Here is a 19,887-nt window from a genome sequence, read left to right as displayed (position 1 = left end):
CTTATATACTCGGTACATTATTTCGTACTGACATCCCTTTTCTGGGGGCGCTGCATTTCATGCGTGCAGGTTCAGACAGACAGACGGGTAGACCTCCTCTGTAGGTGTTTCCCGAGTTCATCCTGATTGGTAAGCTCCAAATCTTTCGGAGTTGCTAGGTCTAGAGTTTTGTGTACATCTTATGTATATCTGTATATATGTTATGGGTAGGTCGGGCCCCTGTTACGATCACAGTACATCTATCAGTAGAGGCTTGTAGACATATCCTGTTGGTTAGTGTAGTATGTTAGGTTGGTAGGCCTGGTATGTATAATTTGGTGGTTTGTTAGCTGTAGTAGCTATGACGGACTTGTCGTCCTAGCTTTATATTGATGTTTAGTTAGCGCTAGTTTCCATTCAGTTTTATATTTTGCTTCGCAAATTATCTTGCAAGGTGGCCCCATGGCCAAAGTATGACATTATATGTTCAGAGTCCCTTAGTCGCAATTTGGTACGCTAGGTTAGGTAAGGCACCGGGTGCTGGTCTCGCTTCTAGGTTCGGGGCGTGACAAACTTGGTATTAGAGCAGTTCTATCCTAGGGAGTCTACCAGCCGTGTCTAGTAGGGTCTTGTTTTTAGATGTGTTGTGCACCACATTATATAAGCAGGGAACTACAGGGCATTTAGGAGTTGGTTACCCTTCTTTGAAATCTAAATCGTGCTATAGAACTGAGTTATAGGAAATTTTAATTAAACGTATATGTTGGTGTTTGCGTGCAAAAATGACATTGACTAGGAAGACTACGACTAGCCAGAGGAGAGATACAGCAGCAGGTGAGGGGACCAGCAAGTTACCCCCAGTAGATGGGGCCCAGTCTGAGGCTCAAGGCGAGACCCCTACTCAGCCATTACCGGCTCCTCCACTAACTGCGGAGATTCCTAGGGAAACCGCACATACAGTTCCCCCTCCACTTCCATCAGATCAGGACTTGAGAAGTGTGGTGCATTTGTTGACACAGTTGGTAGCTACCCAGCAGCAGGCTAGGGCATCAGCTAGTGCAGGAACTTCTGAGGGGTCTGGGAGTTTAAGGGTTTGAGAGTTTATTTCTTTGAGTCCCCCTGAGTTCACGGGGACAGATCAGAGGGAGGACCCGCAGGATTTCATAGATCAACTTCACAGGTTCTTTCGTGTTATGCATGCCACGGAGAAAGAGGCACTTGAGCTAGCAGCTTTTTCACTCCGAGATATAGCCATCCTTTGGTACGAGGGATGGGAGAGGTCCAGGGGACGTGATGCACCTCCAGCTATTTGGGAGAATTTTTTAGATGCCTTCCTTGACCAGTACTTACCACAGGAGATGCGACAGGCTCGAGTCGATCAGTTTCTAGCCCTCAAGCAGGGTAATATGAGTGTTCGACAGTATAGTCTCCATTTTGACTCATTGGCCAGATATACACCATCCATAGTTGCTACTATACGGGACAAGATTCATAGGTTAATAGCAGGGTTATCCCCAGAGTTAATCCAGGCATATGCCACCGCTGCATTGCAGGATAGTATGGATATCTCCCGGATTCAGGCATTCGCCCAGAATATAGAAAGGGGTAGGCATCGGCATCAAGGTACAGAGAGGGCTGAGCAAGGGCAACGTAAGAGGATGAGCTTTCCCAAGTCTCAGGAGCAATCTCAGGGTAGTTATAGGACCTAGTACTTCGTATGACCACCTAGGCCTCCGCCACCTCAGTTACAGTGTTACAGGTATGACCGCTATACTCAGTCAGGACCAGGTGAGAGCTCACGAGTGTCGGGTTTGCAGCGACAGTGAGGTTCTGCGCAGACATGGTCATTTCCTCCACGGTGTTACATCTGTGGTAGAGGACACTTGGGCCAATGCCGAGCAGGTTCTGATGCTTGTTATACATGTGGGCGTCCGGGGCATATGATGCGAGATTGCCCAAATAGAGATTCTGGGGGAATGGCAAAACTAGCGAGTTCAGCAACAGGATCATTTATGTCTGTGCATCCTTCAGGGCGCGATCTCAGTCTTCGGCTGGTAGAGGTCGAGGAAGAGGTAGAGGTTCCAGGAGTCTGCACCAGACATTGTGACAGGTATATTAACCATTTTCTCTCACGATGCTTATGCTTTGATAGACCCATGATCTACTTTATCGTATATTACCCCATTTGTCACGAGGAAGTTTGGTATAGTGCCTGAAATACTAAGTGATCCTTTTGCGGTATCTACACCTGTCGGAGAATCGATTATTGCTAGACGAGTTTACCGAGGTTGTACGGTGACAATTTGTAGTCGTCAGACTTCAACTGACCTAGTTGAGCTAGAGATGATGGATTATATGCTATCATGGGCATGGACTGGTTGGTAGCTTGCTATGCCACAGTTGACTGCCGAGCAAAGATAGCCAGATTTCATTTTTTGGATGAGCTAGTCCTTGAATTGGTAGGTAATACAGCAACACCCAGAGGTAGGTTTATTTCCTATCTGAAGGCAAGGAAAATGATCGCAAAAGGGTGCATTTATCATATTGTGCGAGTTAGAGATGCAGATGCTGAGATACCTACACTTCAGTCTATTCCCATAGTCAAAGGGTATGCAGATGTGTTTCAAGATGAGCTTCCAGGTATTCCTCCAGAGCGAGAGATTGATTTTAGCATCGATTAGCTTCCAGGAACTCAACCAATATCCGTCCCTTCATAAAAAATGGCACCTACCGAATTGAAGGAGTTCAAGGAGCAGTTAAAAGATTTGTTGGAGAAAGGTTACATTACTACGAGCGGTACTCCAAACCCTCAGTGATCGTAAGTTGTATGCTGCGTTTTCTAAATGTGAGTTCTGGTTGAAGTCTGTAGCATTCTTGGGGCATATTGTATCAGATGAAGGTATAAAGGTGTACACTCAGAAGATTGAGGCTGTGAAATCTTGGCCTAGACCTACCACTCCGAGAGAGGTTCGTAGCTTTCTAGGCTTAGCAGGATACTATCGGAGGTTCGTAGAGGGTTTTTCTTCCCTTTCGGCACCATTGACGAAGTTGACACAGAAAGAAACTAAGTTTCAATGGACAGAGGCTTGTGAGCAGAGTTTCCAAGAGCTTAAGAACAAGTTGACCTCAGCTCGAGTTCTAACACTTCCATAGGGTCTAGAGGGTTATGCCGTGTATTGTGATGCATCAGGTGGCGGGTTAGGATGTGTCTTGATGCAACATGGGAGGGTAATTGCATATGCTTCAAGGCAGTTGAGGAAGCACGAGAGGACTTATCCGACCCACGACCTCGAGTTAGCTGCGGTTGTCCATGCACTTAAGATATGGCGGCATTATTTATATGGTGTTCATGTTGATGTATTTACTGATCATAAAAGCCTACAATATATCTTCAAGAAGAAAGAGTTGAATTTGCGAAAGAGGCGATGGCTTGAGTTATTGAAAGATTATGATGTTAACATTCTCTACCATCCAGGGAAAGCTAATGTTGTAGCAAATGCCTTAAGTCGCCGATCTATGGGTAGCTTAGCACATGTAGAGCCCAAGAAAAGACAATTAGCTAGAGAGATTCATCAATTGGCTTCGTTGGGGGTTCGGTTAGTAGATTCTGAGGATGGTGGAGTTGTACTCCAAAACACTGCAAAATCATCCCTCATAGCTGAAGTCAAGGAATGGCAGTACGAGGACCCAGAGTTGGTGGAGTTGAGAGAGCGAGTTCCGCAGCAGAAGAAGCCATTGTTAGAGCTCAAAGGAGATGGGGTTCTCAGATACAGGTGTCGTTTGTGTGTTCCAGATGTAGCAGGGCTACGAGACAGGATTATGTTAGAGGCACATTATTCATGGTATTCCATACATCCTGGATCGACGAAGATGTATCATGACATTAAGGATATGTACTGGTGGAATGATATGAAGAAGAACATTGCTAAGTTTTTCACCCAATGTACTAGTTTCCAGCAAGGTAAAGCACTAGAAGCCCGGAGGGCTAATGCAGACTATAGAGATCCCGACATGGAAATGGGAGGCGATAAACATGGACTTTATCACGGGTTTACCTCTATTGGGCGATAGTCGATAGGCTCACGAAATCAGCTCACTTCCTACCGGTCAGATCTACATATACAGCAGAAGATTATGCAAAGTTATATATTAAGGAGATAGTGCAGCTACACGGAGTACCGGTTTCTATTATATCTGACCGTGGGGCTCAGTTTATAGCACATTTTTGGATGTCATTTTAGAGAGGTCTAGGGACTCAGGTGAATCTCAGCACATCTTTTCATCCACAGACTGATGGACAAGCCAAGCGCACAATCCAGATGCTCGAGGATATGTTACGAGTATGTGTGTTAGATTTTTAAATAAGTTGGGATGAACATCTACCTCTTATCGAGTTTGCATATAATAACAGTTACCACTCCAGTATCCAGATGGCTCCGTATGAGGCTTTGTATGGGCGTAAGTGCAGATCTCCTATAGGGTGGTTTGATGTTGGAGAATCTGGGTTACATGGGCCAGACCTGGTTCAGCAAACCATAGAGAAAGTAAAGCTTATCCGTGAGCGACTGTTGATAGCTCAGAGTCGTCAGAAGTCATATTCTGACGTGCGGCGACGAGGCTTAGAGTTCAGGATTGATGACTGGGTATTCTTAAAGGTATCACCTATGAAGGGCGTGATGAGTTTTGGCAAAAAAGTCAAGCTTAGCCCGCGGTATATTGGGCCTTATAGGATCATTCGGAGAGTGGGCCAAGTAGCTTATGAGTTAGAGTTGCCCTCAGAATTGGAGTCTGTCCATCTGATTTTTCACGTATCTATGCTACGGAAGTGCATTGGCGATCCTACCCGAGTGGTGCCCACGGATGATGTACAGATTACAGAGGACTTGTCATACAAGTTAATTCCAGTTGCCATCCTAGATCGACAAATCCTCAAGCTACGAAATAAGGAGGTAGCTTCCGTAAAGGTTTTATGGAGGAGCAAGAATGTAGAAGAGATGACGTGGGAATCGGAGGGAGAAATGAAGTCTAAATACCCGCACCTATTTCAAACTGAAGATATGGTTCGAGATGGGACGCTACAACATAGCTCTATTTAGGCTAGCAGGTCATCAGGTAATCTTTTATTTTTTTCACTTTCAATATTTATGATTTACGGTCGGTGAGGCAAATTGTTGCTATTTATAAAGATTGGCCATGTGTGGCATGCATAGTATGATTTCTGGCTGCGTGCAGGTTGGTTTTAACCTAGTGTACGAAGGATACTCTGGCAAAATTTTCTAAAGTCTCTAAGAGTAAACATTCGAGGACGAATGTTCCCAAGGGGGGAGTGATGTTATATCGTATATTTTCGTACGTAAAAATGCATCGTAAGCAAACTAATGTAGGACCAAAAATGAGATAAAGTTTAAAAGTATATAAAGTAAGTTAATCATGTTGCCTCTGAGGTTACAAATATTGAATATCATGAACAACAAGTACAAAGAGGGTTGGACAGTTCAGAAGCTAAAGCAATTGAATAAAATAATGTTTCGTCGAAAGTTGACAAGTTGGGAATGTTATAACATGTACATTTAGGGTGATACTAGGGTGATTAACATGATAAGGAGATTATGTTATGATTTATATTAGTCGTATGACATCAGCGTGTTATGTTTTGAAGTCAAGCGAGTTGTGGAACAAAAGTCGATGAAAGCCATCACAAGTTACATTCATAAGATTTACTGAAACTTTGGGTCAAATGTAACTGCAATTTTCTCCCAATATACTTAGAGTTATGGGGTGTTCCACCCATCAATCTATGATTCTATTTTCCAATGCATTAAACCATTTGTCAATACAACATCGGAGCAGAGAGATATGGGTATGGTTTCGATACTGCGCAAGCTGCAAGGTGACAAGTAGGTGTGTCACCTACTTGCTTAAATGAAAGCCCAAAAATGGGACATTTCGGGTCGTCCAAAGATGCCTTTTAAATTCTTATTTTCTTCATATATTAGACTTAAAATAGAGCATAATAACCAAACATAAGCTCTACTAAGAATCCTCCCAAAAAATTTCCCACAAACTCTAATTGGTTTTCTCTCCCTTTCAACTTCTAATTTGAGGTAAAGCCTAGAGTTTGCAGAACCAAGATAGGAGCTGAGTTATCCAACAAATAAGATGATTTTACTGCTCTCTTTCATCCAGTTTTTCTTTTATAAATTCATGGTAAGTCGTTCTATACTTGTAAGAACTAACGGGACAGTGATCGGAAGACGTGAGTTCGAGTTATTCACTTGTAGCGGACTGTTTTGTGGACTGTTTTGTGTTGCTGTTGGGCTGCATGTTTTACTACTATTTTGTAGAGTTTTTGAGGAGTAAGGGGGAGTATAAACACCATATAAATGTAGGGTGGTTGGATGGTCGTTCGTCATAACATTTTCGGGTCGTTTGACACTATTACGGTGGTCATTTTTTGTATGAAGAGATTGGGGTGTGTTGGGCTATTTTGTAGTATTTGATGGCGTATATAGGGCTGGAAAATGATGTATATTTGTTGTTATTGTTCTGTTCTTGTATTGTTGGTGTTATCTTGAATTTGGAGGAAGTAAGGATTATAGGGGAGATGCTGCCCGTTTTAATACAAAATAAGTTTGTCGTTCGTTGTGCGATAGTTGTACCTTTTGTAACTTAACGATAGTATTATTATCATTCTTGTAGATTAAGGTGCGAAGAGGTGATTTCAACTTGGTGATTAGAAAGATTGTGATAAGGTATGTTAAGGCTAAGCCCTTCCTTCATTTTGGCATGATCTCGTAGCTACATGTGTTAATAATGAAACATAAAGAGAAGTTCGTATTCATGAATTTATCCACATTATTCTAGTCTCATAAGTTACAATATTATTCCTTATCGAGACTTCATATTCAGTTTAGTTTTGTCTTTATTCAGTCAAGAGAGCAGCAGGTCTATATATATATATAGTATTATAGTCTTTGCACCACCATCGAGCTATAATCGGTGGGCAGGCCCCTATTGGGCGACCTCTGATCAGATGGTAAGTTATATACCAAGCCTACTATGGCCGAGCGCCTTTGAGCGAGCCCATAATGGCCAAGATACAGAGCTTAGTATGGCCGAGCGCCTATGAGCGATTATACTACGGCGGAGCAGTTACACGTTCTATGCCCTATAGGGCCGGACATTTATTTTACTTAATATATTGAAAGAGTTGAGTCAGTATCAGCAGGTAAGTATATCTCCAGACCATCTTTGACTCCCAGTTAATTTCAGTTATCATATTATCAGTTCAGTTTCAGCTTTCAGTTATTTTATTGCCTTACATACTCGGTACATTATTTCGTACTGACATCCCTTTTCTGGGGCGCTGCATTTCATGCGTGCAGGTTCAGACAGACAGACGGGTAGACCTCCTCAGTAGGTGTTTCCCGAGTTCAGCCTGATTGGTAAGCTCCAAATCTTTTGGAGTTGCCAGGTCTAGAGTTTTATGTACATCTTATGTATATCTGTATATATGTTATGGGTAGGTCGGGCCCCTGTTCCGATCACAGTACATCTATCAGTAGAGGCTTGTAAACATATCCTGTTGGTTAGTGTAGTATGTTAGGTTTGTAGGCCTGGTATGTATAATTTGGTGGTTTGTTAGCTATAGTAGCTATGACGGCCTTGTCGACCTAGCTTTATATTGATGTTTAGTTAGCGCTAGTTTCCATTCAGTTTTATATTTTGCTTCGCAAATTGTCTTGCAAGGTGGCCCCATGGCCAAAGTATGACATTATATGTTCAGAGTCCCTTAGTCGCAATTTGGTACGCTAGGTTAGGTGAGGCACCGGGTGCTGGTCTCACTTCTAGGTTCGGGGCGTGACATTATCACATTGAGGTTGAAGTTGTTAATCATGGAGATATCTTTCCTTTTTGAGTATTCCTCATCCATTTTGTTGTTATTGAGATTTTTGTACACATTGTGGTTGAGCAGTGGGATATGTGTTGTGGTAACATTGGTATTGTTGGATTTGGCAAGTGTTGTGGCATATGGGCACATGTGGTGCGAGTTGATTATTGTTTTGTGATATTGATACGCATGTTGTGGTATAAGGAAAGAGATTGATAAGCATGCGGTGAGATAAGGTGGGATTTATATGCATATTGCTAGTAAGGGAATTACTTGTAGTCATGTGATGAGATAAGGGGGATAAACGTGTAGCTATTTTGGGAAAACCTTTTTAAAAAATAAATGCAAGGCTCACGTGGTGATATAAGAAAAGATTGGGATTGTGATTGTGAAATGAGATTATAAGGTATGGTACCTCGGTTGTGATTCTTGTTGTACATCCTATGTTAAAAAGGCTTGTTGGTTGAGAAGTTCTTGTTGTTTTCTCTATTGTCTTACTTGTAATTGTCCGTATGTGACTACTTGTTATTTCATCATGTGTTCACTACTTGTTGCCTTTACCGTTTAAATTTCCGTTGTTAGCTTATATTATTAAACTATTTATGTGTCATTTACTTCCTCGTTTTCCATTATTAGACTATGCTATACTCTGTTCAGCTTTCTTATCCTAGTACATGTCTTAGCCTAGCCTTGTCACTACTCTACCGAGGTTAAGCTTGATACTTACTGGGTACCATTTTGGTGTATTCACACTATGCTTCTGTAAATTTTTTAGCTAATCCAGGTACATCTGCTCGTGCTGGATGTAAGTGATCATTCAGTTATCGTTTCATAGACTTCAAGGTATACCTTGTAAGGCCCTGTGAAATTTTTACCTAAAACCCGAGGTTTCGTAATATCTGCGTGGACTTATGCATTGATGATTGTAGAAATTCTTCGCGGCAAGCAAGCTCGCCACCGCTTGGATCTTTTGGGTTGAACAGTGCGTTAGGGAGTTGAAGGAATCGTGTTGCAGACTACGACATTTTTGCGGTCCACTATGCAACCGCAGAATCACTCTGCGGGCAACCGTAGACCGGTCGCAGAATGAGGCAGAATTGCCCAGTTCCGGAGGGCAATTGTGCGGTCTATTTTGCGGACTAAAGAAGCATTATGTGGTCGCATATGTGACCACAAATCTTCGTCGGGGCTTCAATTTTTCTAATATTTGACCCCGACCCTATTTCAATATATTGAAGTAGAGAGACTCTTTTGAAGCACAAATCTGATATTATAGAGAGTATTGACAGTGTTCTTGAGAGAGGGGGAACCCTAGGCTAATTGTTCATCAATCCTTGCTCAATACTTAGAGAATTCACAAGGAAAACTCACAAGGTCTTCATCCAAGAGGTAAGGTTCAAACCCTAGTCTTCAATTTCGAGTTTGGGTATAAGATGGGTAATTTGGGAGTATGATTTTTAAGTATGGGTGTTGTAATTTATGCATGCATGTAGCTATGAGGATGGTGGGGAGGAAATCTAACTAGTATGAGTAAAATCTTGGTGTTGAATTAGTTGTGGATTGAAGGAAATCTTGTGGAAGAACTTTGTAATCAAATTTGCACACCTAGTGTTTGATAAAATATTCCAATGAGCTGATACCATGAATATCTTCCTAATTTGTGTTAAATTTTGCTATGTCTCTAAATAGATCGAAGTTCCTAGGATTTTTGAAACTGTGTAGTGAATTAAGAGAGGCTCAAATCGAGGTATGAAGGATAAACTCTTTTTTTTGGTATTGAAATTCCTGTGTTATTACAAAACTCTATCGTGTAATGTTCGGACATGGAATGCTATTGATGAGGAATATTCAAACTAGTAAAATTCATGCCCGATTGGCATAATGTGTTAGAACCCTCGTGTGCTAATGATTCTCTATATTTGACTTAATTATGTTATACCTCTTTGTGAAGAAGATCTGGCATTAAATCAATGTGATTAAACACTTATTTCTCATATGATGAAACTTTATGAAATTACAATTGCTAAGGCCAAAGGTTCCAAAGAGTTGATAAAAAGGGAACTCTTTTGTACATATTATTATTATTTTGGGAACAAGAGCTACGGCATTGTGGTTACACCTCCACCCGCATATGTTGGGGTGAGGCGGCGAGGCCTCTTTGTGTAGAGTTATGGTATTGTGATTACACCTCCACCCGCATACGTTGGGGTAGTGAGGAAGCGTGGACGCTTTGTGTATAGTTGTGGTATTGTGAATATACCTCCACCCGCATACATTGGGGTGAGGTGGCGGGGCCGCTTTGTGTAGAGTCTCTGGTATTGTGATTGCACCTCCACCCGCATACATTGGGGTGAGGCGTCAAGGATGCTTTGTGTAAAGGTAGTTGTAAAGGATTCCCGACTTGAAATTTATAAGTGTTATTGGAAGTTATTAATAAATCCATTTTGACTTTTATGGATACATAAGCCCTATGATTGTTACCATGATTCATCATATTTATGTTGTATTTCCATGTCCTTGAATAGATATTTTGGTTTTCATACTAGTACTATTCGACATGTACTAACGTCCTTTTTGTCGGGGGCGCTGCATCTTTAATGGATGCAGGTGGTTCCACGGCGGGAGGCATTAACCAGTTATAGCGGTACATGTTTTCCCAGCTGACTTGGTGAGCCCCACTTCATTCCGGGGTTGTGCATCTTTTGTTCCGTGTGTATTATGTTTTGAGGTATAGTCGTAGCCTTGTTACCGGCACCATCATTATACTCATTTATATCTATTAGAGGCTATGTAGACATAGTGTAGGTTGTGTGTTAGTGTGGGAAAGTTAAACTAAAGATGTCATAATTGTAGCTCATGCTTCCACTATAAAACTATAGTTGTAAAATATATTGTTTGGAGACTTATAAATAAAGTAACTAATGGTGATGGAACTAGTGTTGTTCATGAACCCTCACGGTATTAATTAATGAAGTTTATATTCTCTTTATTTATGGATGAGTTGGGTAGAAGGAAATCCAGCAGACTTGCTCGGCCGGGTTATCTCGGTTGAGCACCATTCGCGCTCCCCGAGGTCGAGGCATGACAAACATAGTATCAGAGCCTAAGGTTTTAAAGTGTCCTAGGATGTCTCGGAGCCGTGTCTAGTAGAGCCCTCCTTATTGGTGTGTTGTCGACCACATCTATTATTAGGAGGCTACTTGGGCATTTAAGAATAACACCCTTCTTTGATGTTCTAGTTCGTGCGATAAAGCTGATTTCAAAACTGTTCCTCCTTTAACTCATGCGTTGCTCTAATTTTTAGTACATGGCACCTAAAATGAAGGCAAGAACTGGCCAGAGAGCCAATGTCACCCCAAGAGTGGCAGTTGATCCTATACTTGGTGATGCGGGTGAGCATACTAGGGGTGAGGATAATTCCCCAACTACTACCCTGCCTGATTCTACTACTCCTGCTCAGACTGCACTTGTTCCTACGCCCACTGAGGGTGCATCGATTCCTCCAACTAATATTCCAGTTCCACCTCCAGCTTCTGGTCCTGCTGATTCAGTTGGGGATCTTAGGGGAACCATATTGATGTTGGCTCAGATAGTGGCCTCCCAGGACCAGAGATCAAATGTTGTACCTACTTCTTCTAGTAAGCCAGGGGATTCTGCTATTTCCAGGGTGAACAGGTTTCTCTAGTTGGATCCTCCAGTGTTCACAGGTATTGATCCTGGGGAGGACCCCTAGGACTTCATTGATGAGATGCACAAGACTCTCGGAGTTATGCATGCTACTGAGACGGAGGGAGTGGAGTTGGCCTCCTACCGCCTGAATGGGGTGGCCTATTCTTGGTTTGAGATATGGGAGGATTCCCATGAGGCAAGGAGCCCTCCAGAGAGGTGTAGTGAGTTCACCGATGCCTTTATAGATCATTTATTCCATGCTGAGACTAAGGCAGCCCGTGCCGCTGAGTTTGAGAACCTGAAGTAGGGTAGCATGCGTGTGTGGGAGTAGCAGGGTAGTAGCAAGGCCCGGACCGCGGGCAGCTTGGGTGGTTCTTCTAGTGGTGGTAGGTCGGCATTTAGGGGAGGGTCATCTAAATCATTCACTCAGTCTTCGATAAGTGCACAGTCATTCGGGCCCAGTCAGGGCAACAGGGGACCCTACCAGCAGGGTTGGCCTGGAGGAATCTTCCAGCAGCAGCGGAGGTTCCCATGCCCTAAGTGTGGGAGGATGCACTTTTTTGCCTGTTTCATGGACCTACCTATACGTTACGGGTGCGGTGTGAGGGGTCACATTCAGAGGGATTGTCGCTCGTCCGGCTGGATCAAGGGCAGAGGTGCGGCGCAGGAAGCTAGTTATGTAGCTACTACATCTACAGTACCTCCTCCAGCTAGAGGCACCCCAGCACCCGCAGGGCATGGTGCAGCTAGGGGTGGTGCACAAAGTTCGGGAGAACCCAGCAGAGTTTATGCTATGCGGAGGCATCGGGATTCAGAGGCTTCTCCAAATGTTGTCACAGGTATATTGGTTGTCCAATCTCATGATGTGTATGCTCTTATTGATCCCGGTCCCACTTTTTCATATGTCACTCCCTATGTTGCTATGGAATTTGGGATAGAACCGGAACAGCTCCATGAGTTATTCTTAGTATCTACACCGATTGACGAGTCTATTATGGCCGCGCAGGTTTATAGGGATTGTGTTGTCACGGTGCATGGTCGGGACACCATGGATGATATCCTTGAATTGGGGATGGTTGATTTTGCTGTATAATGGGAATAGATTGGGTTTATTCATGTTTTGCTAAGCTTGATTGGCGAACAAGAACCGTTAGGTTTGAATTTCCAAATTAGTCAGTGATTGAATGGAAGGGGGAGGTTGTGGTGCAGAAGGGTAGGTTTATTTCTTACCTTAAGGCCACGAAGATGATTAACAAGGGGTATGTCTACCATTTGGTCTGGGATACGGACATCGATGTAGAGGCACCTACACTTGAGTCTGTGCCTATTATGAATGAATTTCTGGAGGTCTTTCCGGATGAGCTCCCTGAGATCCCACCAGACAAGGAGATTGATTTCGGGATTGATGTGATGTTGGGCATGCAACCTATATCTATTCCACCCTAAAGAATGGGACCAGCAGAATTGAAAGATCTAAAGGAACAATTGAAATATTTGTTTGATAAGGGTTTCATCCGGACAATTATGTCGCCTTGGGGCGCACTAGTTCTATTTGTAAGAAAGAAGGATGGGTCGCTAAGGATCTGTATTAACTATCGGCTGCTCAACAAGGTTACAATCAAAAATAAGTACCCAATGCCAAGGATAGATGATTTTTCTGACCAATTGCAGGGTGTTAAGTATTTTCCAATATTGATTTAAGATCCGGGTATCACCAATTGAAGTTCAGGGAGCAGGATATTCCGAAAATAGCTTTCAGGACTCGGTATGGGCACTTTGAATTTCTGGTAATGTCTTTTGGGCTAACAAATACCCCAGCAGCTTTCATGGACCTTATGAATCGAGTCTTCAAGCCTTTTCTTGACTCTTTTGTGATAGTGTTCATTGGCGATATTCTAGTATATTTACGAGGTCGATAGGACCATGCCGATCATCTCAGGACAGTTCTTTAGAACCAATATCAACACAAGTTGTATGCAAAGTTTTCGAAATGTGAATTTTGGCTTGAATCAGTTACATTCTTGGGCCATGTGGTCTCCAGAGAAGGAATTAAGGTCGATCCTCAGAAGATTTCAGCGGCGAGGAATTGGCCTAGACGTACTACCCCAACAGAGATTCACAGTTTCTTAGGCTTAGCTGGGTATTATAGAAAGTTTGTGGAGAGATTCTCTACCCTTGCCTCTCCGTTGACTAAATTGACGCAGAAGGCAGTTACGTTCCAATGGTCAGATGCTTGTGAAAGGAGCTTTCAGGAGTTGAAATTGAGGTTGCGTATGGCACCAGTGTTGACCCTACAAGAGGGTACATATGGGTTTGTGGTATACTGTGATGCTTCAAGAATCAAACTTGGGTGCTTAATAATGCAACATGGCAAGGTGTTAGCTTATGCTTCTAGGCAACTCAAAAATCATGAAAAAGAAATCCAACACATGATTTAGAACTTGCGGTGGTGGTATTTGCATTGAAAATTAGGCGTCATTATCTGCATGGGGTCCATGTGGATATATTCGCGGACCACAAGAGTCTTCAATAAACTTTCAAATAGAAGGAGTTAGATTTGAGGCAGAGAAAGTGGCTTAAACTACTCAAGGATTACGACATCGATATTTTGTATCATCCTGGGAATGCTAATGTTGTAGCGGATACTCTTAGACGGAAATATATGGGTAGTTTTTCTCACTTGGAGTCATATCATAGGCCGTTGGCCAAGAAAGTTCATCGGTTGGCTAGTTTGGGAGTTCTTCTTGCGTATTCTAGTTAAGGAGGAGTCATTGTGCAAAATAAGGCTGAATCATCGCTTGTTGTGGAAGTCAAGGAAAAGAAATACAACGACCCGTTGTTCGTATAATTGAAGGAGGGAATTCATAAACATAAGACCATGGCCTTTTCTCTTAGCATGGATAATGGTACACTAAGGTACCAAGGGCGACTATGTGTTCCAACTGTGGATGGACTCAGGGAAAGAATCATGATCGAGGCTCACACTTCTAAGTATTCCGTACACCCGGGCTCCACAAAGATGTATCATGTTCTTAAGGAAGTCTACTGGTGGAATGATATGAAGAGTAATGTAGAGGACTTTGTGGCAAGATGTCTATATTATCAATAAGTGAAGACCGAACACGAAAGGCTTGATGGGTTGGCATAGAACATAGAAATTCGGATGTGGAAATGGGAGATGATCAATATGGACTTTGTGGTAGGACTACCTCTCACTCCTCGCAAGTTCGACTTGATTTGAGTAATTGTGAACCGACTCACAAAATCAGCACATTTCTTACCTGTTAAGGCTACCGTCACAGCACAATAGTATGCTCAGTTGTATATCAAGGAAATAGTCAGGTTGCATGGCACTACTGTTTCTATTATCTCAGATTGGGGGCACAGTTCACGACTAATTTTTGGAAGAGGTTTCAGCAAAGTTTGGGTACGCATATGAATCTTAGTACAGCCTTTCAATCACAGACTGACGGGCAGGCAGAGCGGACTATTTAGACGCTTGAGGATATGTTGCGAGCTAGTGTTCTTGACTTCAGGGGTAGCTGGGATGATCATTTGCCACTCATAGAGTTTTCCTACAACAACAGTTATCATGCTAGCATTCATATGGCACCATTTGAGGCTTTATATGGTAGGAGATGTAGATCTCCTATTGGGTGATTCGAGATTGGGGAAGTAGAATTGATAGGGCCGGACCTTGTGCATCAGGCTATGGATAAGGTTTAGATCATTACAGAACGGTTGAAAACTACTCAGAGTCGTCAGAAGTCCTATTCGGATGTGCATCGTAAGGACTTGGAGTTTAAAGATGATGATTGGGTATTCTTGAAGGTTTCCCCCATGAAGGTCGTAATGCAGTTTGGTAAGAAAGGCAAATTGAGTCCGAGGTATGTCGGACTGTACATAATCATTCGGAGGATTGGCCAGGTAGCGTATAGGCTTGAACTACCTCTAGAGATGTCTTTAGTGAACCAGGTGTTCCATGTGTCCATGTTGAAAAAGGTGGTTGGAGGCTCGTCGCTCATTGTTCCGGTTGATCCAATTGAGGTTAATGAATAATTGACTTATGAAGAAAATCCAGTTGAAATTCTTGATAGGCAAGTTCCAAAAGTTGAGGAATAAAGAGGTTATCTCCGTGAAAGTGTTATGGCGAACCAACAAATCGAAGAGGCCATCTGGGAGGCCGGGGAAGAAATAAAGAAGGAGTACCCTCACTTGTTTGAATAGCCATGTATTTATAAAGTTGTGTTCTATGAAAATGCTAAGAGTTACCTTTTATGAATTATGTATCATTTGTACAGTTGATGTTGAAGGTGTCCCTTTTTGGTAGTATATTGCTCATGAGGCCACGGTTGGCATTGTTTTAATGTTATGTTGCATTGTTGGTTCATGTATACGTTGTTCGGACTATTTTTGGGATTCTCTGGTAGGTTGATAGGTCCAATTACAGGGTAGACTCTGGCAAAAGGTTTGGAAATTTAGGGAGTTAGTCAAAAATTTGGAACTGCGGGTGTGTGTTATAGCAGCTGAGTCACATTGGGTGCAAATAGTGAAATTTTGACCCTCATTCGAGAACGAATGATCCTAAGTGGGGGAGTATGTAAGGCCCCCTCGTGATGTTTGGGTGGACTTATGCGTTGATAATTGTAGAAATCCTAAGTGGACCTTTTGGGTTGAACAACGAATGATCCTAAGTGGGGGAGTATGTAAGGCCCCCTCGTGATGTCTGGGTGGACTTATGCGTTGATAATTGTAGAAATCCTAAGTGGACCTTTTGGGTTGAACAGTGCATTGTGGAGTTGAAGGAATCGTGTTGTAGACTACGGTATTTCTACGGTCCACTATGCAACCGCAGAATCACTCTGCAGGCAATAGATCGGTCGTAGTGAAGCAGATACTTGAGGTAAATTTTAAGGACCATTATGCGGTCCATTATGCGACCGAAAAACCGTTTTGCGGGTCGCAAATTCCATCACATAATCAACATGAGAAAATTCGGAAAGAGGTTCTGCGGTCCATTATACGACCGCAGAATTGGTCTGTGGACTGTAGACCAGTCGCAGAATGAGGCAGAATTGCCCAGTTCCGGAGGGAAATTATGCGGTCTATTTTACGGACTACAGAAGCATTATGCGGTCCCATATGCGACCACAAATTTGCGTCGAGGCTTCAATTTTTCTAATTTTTGACCCCAACCCTATTTCGATATATTGAAGTGGAGGGACTCTTTTGAAGCAAAAATCTTTATTTTAGAGAGTATTGATAGTGTTCTAGATAAAGGGGGTACCCTAGGCTAATTGTTCATCAATCCTTGCTGAAGACTTGGAGAATTCACAAGGAAAACTCACAAGGTCTTCATCCAAGAGGTAAGGTTCAAACCCTAGTCTTTAATTTCGAGTTTTGGTATAAGATGGGTAATTTGGGAGTATGATTTTTTAGTATGGGAGTTGTAATTTATGCATGCATATAACTATGAGGATGGTGGGGAGGAAATTTAACTAGTATGAGTAAACTCCCAAATTTGTGGAGTGAAGAACTTTGTAGTGGAGTGAAGGAAATCTTGTGGAAGAACTTTGTAATCAAATTTGCACACCTAGTGTTTGATAAAATTCTCAAAAGAGCTGATACCATGAATATCTTCCTAATTTTTGTTCAATTTTGCTATGTCTCTAAATACATCGAAGTTGCTAGGATTTTCGAAACCGTGTTGTGAATTAAGGGAAGATCAAAGAGATATATGAAGGGTAAACCCTTTTTTCTGGTATTGGAATTCTAGTGTTATTACAAAACTGCATTGTGTAAAGTTCGGACATGGAATGCTATTGATGAGGAGTATTCAAACTAGTAGAATTCATGTTCGATTGGCATAATGTGCTAGAACCCTCGTGTGTTAATGATTCTATATTTTTGACTTAATCATGTTATACCTCTTTGGGAAGAAGATATTGTATGAAATCAATGTGATTAAACTAGTTGTAATTTATGCATGCATGTAGCTAGAGTTTCTGGTATTGTGATTGCACCTCCACCCGCATACACTGGGGTGAGGCAGAAAGGTCGCTCTGTGTAAAGGTAGTTGTAGAGGATTCTCGACTTGAAATTTATAAGTGTTATTGGAAGTTCTTAATAAATCTGATTTGACTTTTATGGCTACATAAGCCCTATGATTGTTAAATTGATTCATCATATTCATGTTGTATTTCCAAGTCCTTGAATAGGTGTTTTGGTTTTCATACTAGTACTATTCGACATGTACTAACGTATCTTTTGCGGGGGGCGTTGCATCTTTAATGGATGCTGGTGGTTCCACAGCGGGAGGCATTGACCAATGATAGGAGTACACTTTTTCCTAGCTGACTTGGTGAGCCCCACTTCATTTTGAGGTTGTGCATCTTTTGTTCCGTGTGTATTATGTTTTGAGGTATAGCCGGAGCCTTATTGTCGGCACCATCATTGTACTCTTTTATATCTATTAGAGGCTCCATTGACATAGTGTGGGTTGTGTATTAGTGTGGGAAAGTTAAACTAAAGATGTCGTAATTGTATCTCATGCTGTTGTGAAGTGTATTGTTTTTAAGACTTATAAATGAAGTAACTAATGGTGATGGAACTAGTGTTGTTCATGAACCCTCGTGGTATTAATAAATGTAGTTTATATTCTCTTTATTTATGAGTGAGTTGGGTAGAAGGAAATTCAGCAGGCTTGCTCGGCCGGGTTATATCGGTTGAGCGCCGGTCGCGCTCCTCAAGGTCGGGGCGTGACATACCTGCTCGATGTTTGCAGGTCTCAGAGTTACCTTCTGTTATTTCCTTTACTATTGTTTACCCTATTACCAGACAGTGTCGTATTAGAGATGTTAGCACATTTTGTAGAGCTTATGACTCACTTCCACCGATTTTGGGGATTATGTTATTGATGTTCCATTTATGAGTTATTATGAGCTTAATCGGTTTATTTTATTATCTCTGTTAAGATATCATTGAATTTTAGGCTTACCTAGTATTAGAGACTAGGTACCACCACAACATCCTAAGGTGGAAAATTGGGGTTGTGACACCCGAGGGCTCGGGTGAGTTTGGGACGTGTTTCAGATTGGTTTGAACTCATTCCAGGTTGCCGGTTGTCACAACTCCTATCTCTATCATACGATGTCGTGATGGTACCTAGTCTCTAAGACTGGGTAAACCTAACATACATGGAGAAATAACGTAAATAATAATAGAACTTCAAAATTAAACCAACTAGCTATCATAAAAGAACTCCACAATACAGCTGACAATAACTCCTAAAATCTTGTGAGAGTGAGTCATAAACTCTACACGAATATACTGAAACATCGTTAATACATCACTTTCTAAGTAAAGAGTAAGCAGCAGAAAAGAATCAAGGACAGATGATGACTCCGAGGCATGCGGACGCCAAGAAGGTATACCTTGAAATCTCCGAGAGGTACAGCCAAATCATTGATGTCTAGTCTGATATGTGGTACCTGGATCTACACAAAAAGATGTGCAGAAGGGTAGTATGACTACACCTCAACGGTACCCAGTAAGTATCAAGTCTAACCTCGATAAAGTAGTGACGAGGCCAGGTCAAGATACCTACTAGGATAAGAAAAGTAAGCGGAACAAGTGCAGTACAGTCTAATAAAGGAAACGAGGAAAAATGAGGCTAGAACTGGTATCGCAATAAAGGCAACCAGGAAGAAACACATAATAAGAACATCAAGAAAACAATGCGGGCAATTACAAGTGAGGGAAATGAAAAATAATAAATAAGAATCAGAATTGAGGTACCGCCTCATATTCACTTTTCACAATTTCAATCACAATCTTTCCTTATACCACCACGTGAGCCTTACATTTAGATAGTTTGAAAACATTTTTCCCGAAATAGCTACACGTACTTTAGCCCACCTTATGTCGCCGCGTGGCTTCAAGTAATTCCCTTACTAGCAACACGCACATAAATCCCACCTTATGCCATCGCATGCACATTAACCAATATCCTTACACCACTGCATGAGCATCAATATCACAACACTATAACAACTCGCACCACAAGTGCCCATATGACACAACTTGCCTAAAGAATCAACAAAACCAATGTTTTCACAACAAATAGCTCATGCCTCAACCACAATGTATACAAGAGCCTCAACAATAGCAAACTGAAAGTGAATAGCTCAAAAAGAATGGTATTTCAACAATTAACAACTTTGCCTCAATGTAATCACGACTCTTACAACTTCAACACCAATAACTCAACAAGAAGCTATCCCATAAAAACACCAACTTCAAGTAAACAATTCAACAATTAAAGAAGTAACAGACAATAAGGAAGGCAA

General features: G+C 42.0%; 2 protein-coding genes across 2 annotated transcripts; both read left to right on the top strand.

The window, feature by feature from the left end:
* The first annotated feature begins 1,337 nt into the window (after positions 1–1,337).
* On the top strand, positions 1,338–1,688 carry LOC138899004 (uncharacterized). The gene has a single exon (XM_070185115.1). It carries the CDS (start codon positions 1,338–1,340, stop codon positions 1,686–1,688), a length of 351 nt encoding a protein of 116 aa, XP_070041216.1.
* Positions 1,689–12,110: 10,422 nt separating this feature from the next.
* LOC138899003 (uncharacterized) lies at positions 12,111–12,632 on the top strand. Its single transcript, XM_070185114.1, has one exon. The coding sequence runs from the start codon at positions 12,111–12,113 to the stop codon at positions 12,630–12,632; it is 522 nt and encodes a 173-aa protein (XP_070041215.1).
* Positions 12,633–19,887: the final 7,255 nt, after the last annotated feature.

Source organism: Nicotiana tomentosiformis, chromosome 9, assembly GCF_000390325.3.
Source record: "Nicotiana tomentosiformis chromosome 9, ASM39032v3, whole genome shotgun sequence".
Taxonomy (NCBI): Eukaryota; Viridiplantae; Streptophyta; class Magnoliopsida; order Solanales; family Solanaceae; genus Nicotiana; species Nicotiana tomentosiformis.
Note: the sequence above shows the minus strand (reverse complement) of the source record. Positions and strands in the feature narration are given on the sequence as shown.